The sequence below is a fragment of the Pantherophis guttatus genome, chromosome 13 (genome assembly GCF_059756535.1).
Source record: "Pantherophis guttatus breed Tessera chromosome 13, ASM5975653v1, whole genome shotgun sequence".
Lineage (NCBI taxonomy): Eukaryota > Metazoa > Chordata > Lepidosauria > Squamata > Colubridae > Pantherophis > Pantherophis guttatus.
In genome coordinates this window covers 19205582-19210886 of record NC_142075.1, presented here as the reverse complement: position 1 = coordinate 19210886, position 5305 = coordinate 19205582, and the positions used below count along the sequence as shown (strand labels likewise).

Sequence of the window (5305 nt, the reverse complement as noted above, 5' to 3'; positions counted from 1 at the left end):
TTTGTGCCGTTCCCTCGCCTTCCTCTATTTTTGTGTTTGTGTTGCTGCAAAGGCCACATGCACGTACACACCAAAGTGCAAAGCCAACCTTATGACGGGAGAGGAGAAATAACCTTAAAAGTGTTAGTGGAGTATAAATATGCTTTTTTCACTCCAGGGTGTAAAAGCATGTCGGTCAAAGCAAATTTTGCCATCGTGCATTGTACTCACATGGGATAAACACACAAGTTAGGGGTTTCATTGATAGATTAGGACCCTCTATAAAATAAGCTCCTTAATTCTGGATGACTTTGGCCAAATCCATTCCTATTTTCTTTACAAAGACCTGTCAACACTTAAAAAATCTCTTGGAGGTTCCATCACCTCATCCATTATGTAGACCAGGGGTCTCCAACCTTGGCAACTTTAAGCCTGGAGGACTTCAACTCCCAGAATTCCCCAGCCAGCTTCCAGGCTTAAAGTTGCCAAGGTTGGAGACCCCTGATCTAGACCAGTTCTTCCCAGATGGATTCCTTCCTGATAGGTTGGAATGACAAGTTCCAGGATACTCTAGTAAGCATGTAGATGTTACCATACTGGGATAGATTTGCTTTAGATTAGCTGAAAGCGTCCTGCTTGCAAGTTTGCATATGTCTTTCGTCTAGCTATATTTCTGTGCTTAAAAACACACACCCAAATTCCTGAAATTCTAGAAGAAGGATTTTCAAATTAACACGGTATCAGTTAAAAGCTGATAAAAAGCAGAAGTTTAAGGTAGGAATGCTATCCCAGTAAAATGAAAGTTTTTGCCCCACAGATTAAAAAAAAAATGGTGCAAGAATTCCATGAAAAAACGGGGGTTCCAAAGCATTTAACTCCCACTCTCACCCCCACCCTCCAGGCAAGAAGGATTCCATCAAAACCAGTCTTGGGTCTCAACATCTTCCAAAGGCACCTGATAAAATGCCAACTCTACATCCCTGAGGCCGAGTCCTGTGAAATAAAAGGAATTTATTGAACTTACAAAGATAAAACTAACAAATGATATTTGCTTTCTTCTCATATACATACTTCACAGCTTGCAGTTTAAAATTGCTTTTTCAGACAAAGGTGCAATTTATCCCATCGGCTTCTGTTTCGTACAGTACAGTACAGTACAGACACAAACACTCACAAAAGGGGAAAATAATAATAATAATAATACAATTCATCAACATTGAAATACACAGACATCGGCTGTTTCTCTTAGTAAGAATGTGTTGGCTTGTTTAGAACAGAGAAAAATACGTCTAAATATGACAAGAGCTAGTATATTACAAGCAAACAAGATTGACCTCTGCATAGTTTATACAATTACGCTGCGGAAGTTGGTTTAAATTTGTCAACTCTTTCCTAGCTGGCCGTGTCGAAGGCCGATATCAGTTTCTCTCAAATGAGCAGTGGATGGGTTTGTTACTGGATTCTCCCATAGTATTATTTATTTAAGTGTTGTGTGTATGTGTGTGTTTACTGGCCCAAATGAAGCTCAAGTGATGGTGAGGCACTAGCTATAGTTTCTTGAAAACTTTTGGTGCCCATAATACATTCCTGATAAAAATGACAAGGCTGAAAATAAATAGGGGAAAGAGGAGGAACCCTTAAAATAAGACTGTGATATGAGATGAAGAGGTCTTCAGAAGACATAGAAGTCCTCTCCTCCTCCATCATGTCTTCCGTCACTTTTCCATCTTAATTCTTCTTTCATCAAGGGTACTGAGAAATGGAGGACACTCACAGCAAACGAAGGGGCTAAATATTGCACAAAGATACCGTTGGGAACATGGAGACACCAGGACTGGATTCTGGATGGCAATATTATGGTTCAAACATGTTGACCGTCTTATCTATAGCGATCAACATTAACGTGCAATTTTAGAAAAAAAAAGAAACGGATTCTATAGTAACTGCGTAATGTAGCGTATCTCGGTTATTTATGCGCATTGATGCTAACTGGAGAAGGAGAAGGATCTCAACATTAAATTAAATTAAAACGACAACAACTACCACGGCCCTGATGAGCCACCCAATCATTCCTCATTGCACATTAGCCCACAAATAGTGCATTCGTCACATTGTCATTCGTTATAGGACCCCAAGAAATGATTACAACTTTTTTTTTAAAAAATAACACCCTAAAAATTGCACTCTCTCGGGAATCTTTATCTCCCCTTTCATAACCAGAAGGGAAACGGACATGATTGAACTGAGGGAAGAGGACATGACAGTTCAAAGAAGAACACTGAGAAGGCCAAATATGCATCCCCCGGAAAAATCTAACTCTGAAATAGGGCATGCTTTCCTCAACAAACCACGATCGGTGCCACCCCTCGAGCGCCGCTGCGGTGCTTGGAACGATACGAACGTGCGTGTGTAAACCTTGCTCTTCCTGCTACTTCAATACTGGTATTAAATGTTGCACTAATTTCTCGGGAAGCCAAGTGTAGAAAAGCATTCCTTTGAACTCTCTGAGGGAAGGCCAGGGCCACCTTCTTTTGATGGGGCGGCGGCCGAGGCTACATAATGTCACAGAGGTTTGAGGGGATATTGAAAGCGTTGGGTAAAACCCTCATTTTCAGAGTGCCGTCTGCCCCGCAGGAGAAAATGCGGTTGCCCGGGGCCATTTCAATCTGCATGACTCCTGTACTCAGGTTGCGGAAGATGGATTGCTTAGCGTGTTCGTGTTTGAAGGAATGGATCAAACCGTAGCCAGTTAGTTTCCAGACCTAGGGTTAAGAATGTTTTTGTTAAAAAGTGGACAGGCAAGGAGAACCAGACAAGTCAATATCCAGGATCTGAGTTGTTTAACTGTTGTGGAGTCCTTGGTGTCCAAGATCAATCAAGCTCAGAGAGCACCAAGGAGGCCACCGTTCCACACCCTGAGCTACAGATATTCTCTTCCATTGTTTAACTGTTGTCTGATGCATGGATGAGCTGTGGTGGTGCGGTGGTTAGAGTGCAATGAAGGTAAAGGTTCCTCTCGCACGTATGTGCTAGTCGTTCCCGACTCTAGGGGGCGGTGCTCATCTCCGTTTCAAAGCTGAAGAGCCAGCGCTGTCCGAAGACGTCTCCATGGTCATGTGGCCGGCATGACTCAACGCCGAAGGTGCACGGAACGCTGTTACCTTCCCACCAAAGGTGGTCCCTATTTTTCTACTTGCATTTTTTACATGCTTTCGAACTGCTAGGTTGGCAGAAGCTGGGACAAGTAATGGGGACTCACCCCGTTACGCGGCACTAGGGATTCAAACTGCTGAACTGCCAACCTTTCTATCGACAAGCTCAGTGTCTTAGCCACTGAACCACCGCGTCCCTTACTAGAGTGCAGTATTGCAGGCTACTCTTAAACTACTTTTAATGTTAGGAAATCTTGACCTTCTTCTCTTCCGGGACACGAAAGGGCATCTTGGTCTTCTCAAAGCTAAACTCCACTCATTCCCTCCATCTCACTTCCTAAGACTTGGCTTCCAGCCCTCAATCCTTCTTGTTGCTGTTCCTGGACTGGTAAAGTGGACAAACTCACCTTTACGTTGCCTTCTGCAGAACCTGTGCAGAAACATTCTTCTGAGGAGTCCAAGGCAAGGGCCTTGATTGAGGAATCATGTGCCTGAAATGTGTGAAGGGCCTGCCTTTGCCGGATGTCAAAGATGGATATATGGCCTTTCCTGCCTCCGGAAATCAGCAGCTGATGTTTCGGTGCATACTGAAGCACTGTGGCGCCATGTTCATGACACGTGAAGGCTAAGAGAGAAGACAATCATCCAGATGGTTCTTAGAAATGATTATTAGCCTCAACTGGGTAATGTAAGAACAAGGGAAGTCAGGGAGATAGCAAGTAGATAGAACTTGTGTCTCTATATCAGCTTTTCCCATCCTGGTGTCCTTCAGATATGTTGGAAAAACAATCTGTAGAATTGTCCCAAGGCAACAGGACTTTCTTGTTTTTGCTTGAAGACCTTTTGCTTCTTCAGAACTGAAGAAGCTTCTTGGATGAGAAGCGAAATGACTTCAAGCAAAAAGAAGGAAGTCCAGTTGCCTTTTGAAGAAGCATCTTTGGAATAACCATGATCTGGATGACTGAGAATTTCCATAGACAATCTACAGATTTCCCTAAACAGCACCTTGGATCATATGAGTTGTGGGCAATTGTCCTAACATATCTGGAGGGCAGCATGTTGACAAAGTTTGATTGTGGGAATATAGATTTCAGCACTAAAAGGTGCTGGAATCTATATTCCTGTTTTCCAAAAGATGCCTCCCAACAATCTGTTTTTCTAAAGTCGACTTTGAAATGCATCTGGAATGTACATGAGGCAATATTCATAGGTTATGACTTGCCTAACCATTATGTATTGATTAAACCCTAGTAATCTGGGTTCATACAATGTGCTAAACCATGATTCACTAACTAGAGCGTCAGGATTGACATACATACAAGTCCACCTTATGGCTTAGGACAGGAGTCTTCAAACTTGGCAACTTTAAGATGTGTGGACTTCAACTCCCAGAATTCGCATGGTTGGCTGAGGAATTCTGGGCGTTTGAAATTCACATGTCATAAAGTTGCCATGTTTGGAGACCCCAGCTTAGAATGTCTTGTGAACCTGGTTACATCCAGAAAACTATTCTATTTGCTAGCAGATAGGGGAAAAAAAATAGATATCCAATATTTGGGGGATGAGGAGTGCTTTCAGATTATTGAAATTGCACAATTATTTAATCAATTGCTGTCTTCTAATATTAAAAAGGTAAAGATAAAGGTTCCCCTTGCACATATGTGCTAGTCGTTCCCGACTCTAGGGGACGGTGCTCATCTCCGTTTCAAAGCTGAAGAGCCAGCGCTGTCCAAAGATGTCTCCGTGGTCATGTGACCGGCATGACTCAACGTCAAAGGTGCACGGAACGCTGTTCCCTTCCCACCAAAGGGGGTCCCTGTTTTCCTACTTGCATTTTTTACTTGCTTTCGAACTGCTAGGTTGGCAGAAGCTGGGACGAGTAAAGGAAGCTCACTTTGTTAAGCAACACTAGGGGTTCGAACCGCTGAACTGCCGACCTTTCGATCGACAAGCTCAGCGTCTTAGTCCCTGAGCCACCGCGTCCCTAGTCTTCTAATATTAGCTATGCCCAAATGCAAATTCCAGGAAGAAAAATGAACACTAAAACAATGGATTGATACCCCCACCCCTTCCTAAGTGACTATAAAGAAATGCATTCTGACACTCTACATTTCTGTCTCGGGGGTAAGCTTGCAAATTCAGAATGGTTTTTTTTTTTTCCTTTTTAAAAGAAA

The 5305-nt window shown here is 42.9% G+C and overlaps 1 protein-coding gene across 6 annotated transcripts in view; it reads right to left on the bottom strand.

The window, feature by feature from the left end:
• Nucleotides 1-970: 970 nt before the first annotated feature.
• DMXL2 (Dmx like 2) overlaps nt 971-5305 on the bottom strand; it is a 73637-nt gene continuing 69302 nt past the window's right edge. For all 6 annotated transcript variants that reach the window (XM_034432683.3, XM_034432686.3, XM_034432685.3 and 3 more), the window contains 2 exons: nt 3539-3756; nt 971-2741 (listed from right to left, as the gene is read on the bottom strand). In XM_034432683.3, coding sequence (XP_034288574.2) covers nt 2532-2741; nt 3539-3756 — 428 coding nt within the window. In that variant the 3' untranslated portion in view covers nt 971-2531. The remainder of the gene's footprint in view (nt 2742-3538; nt 3757-5305) is intronic.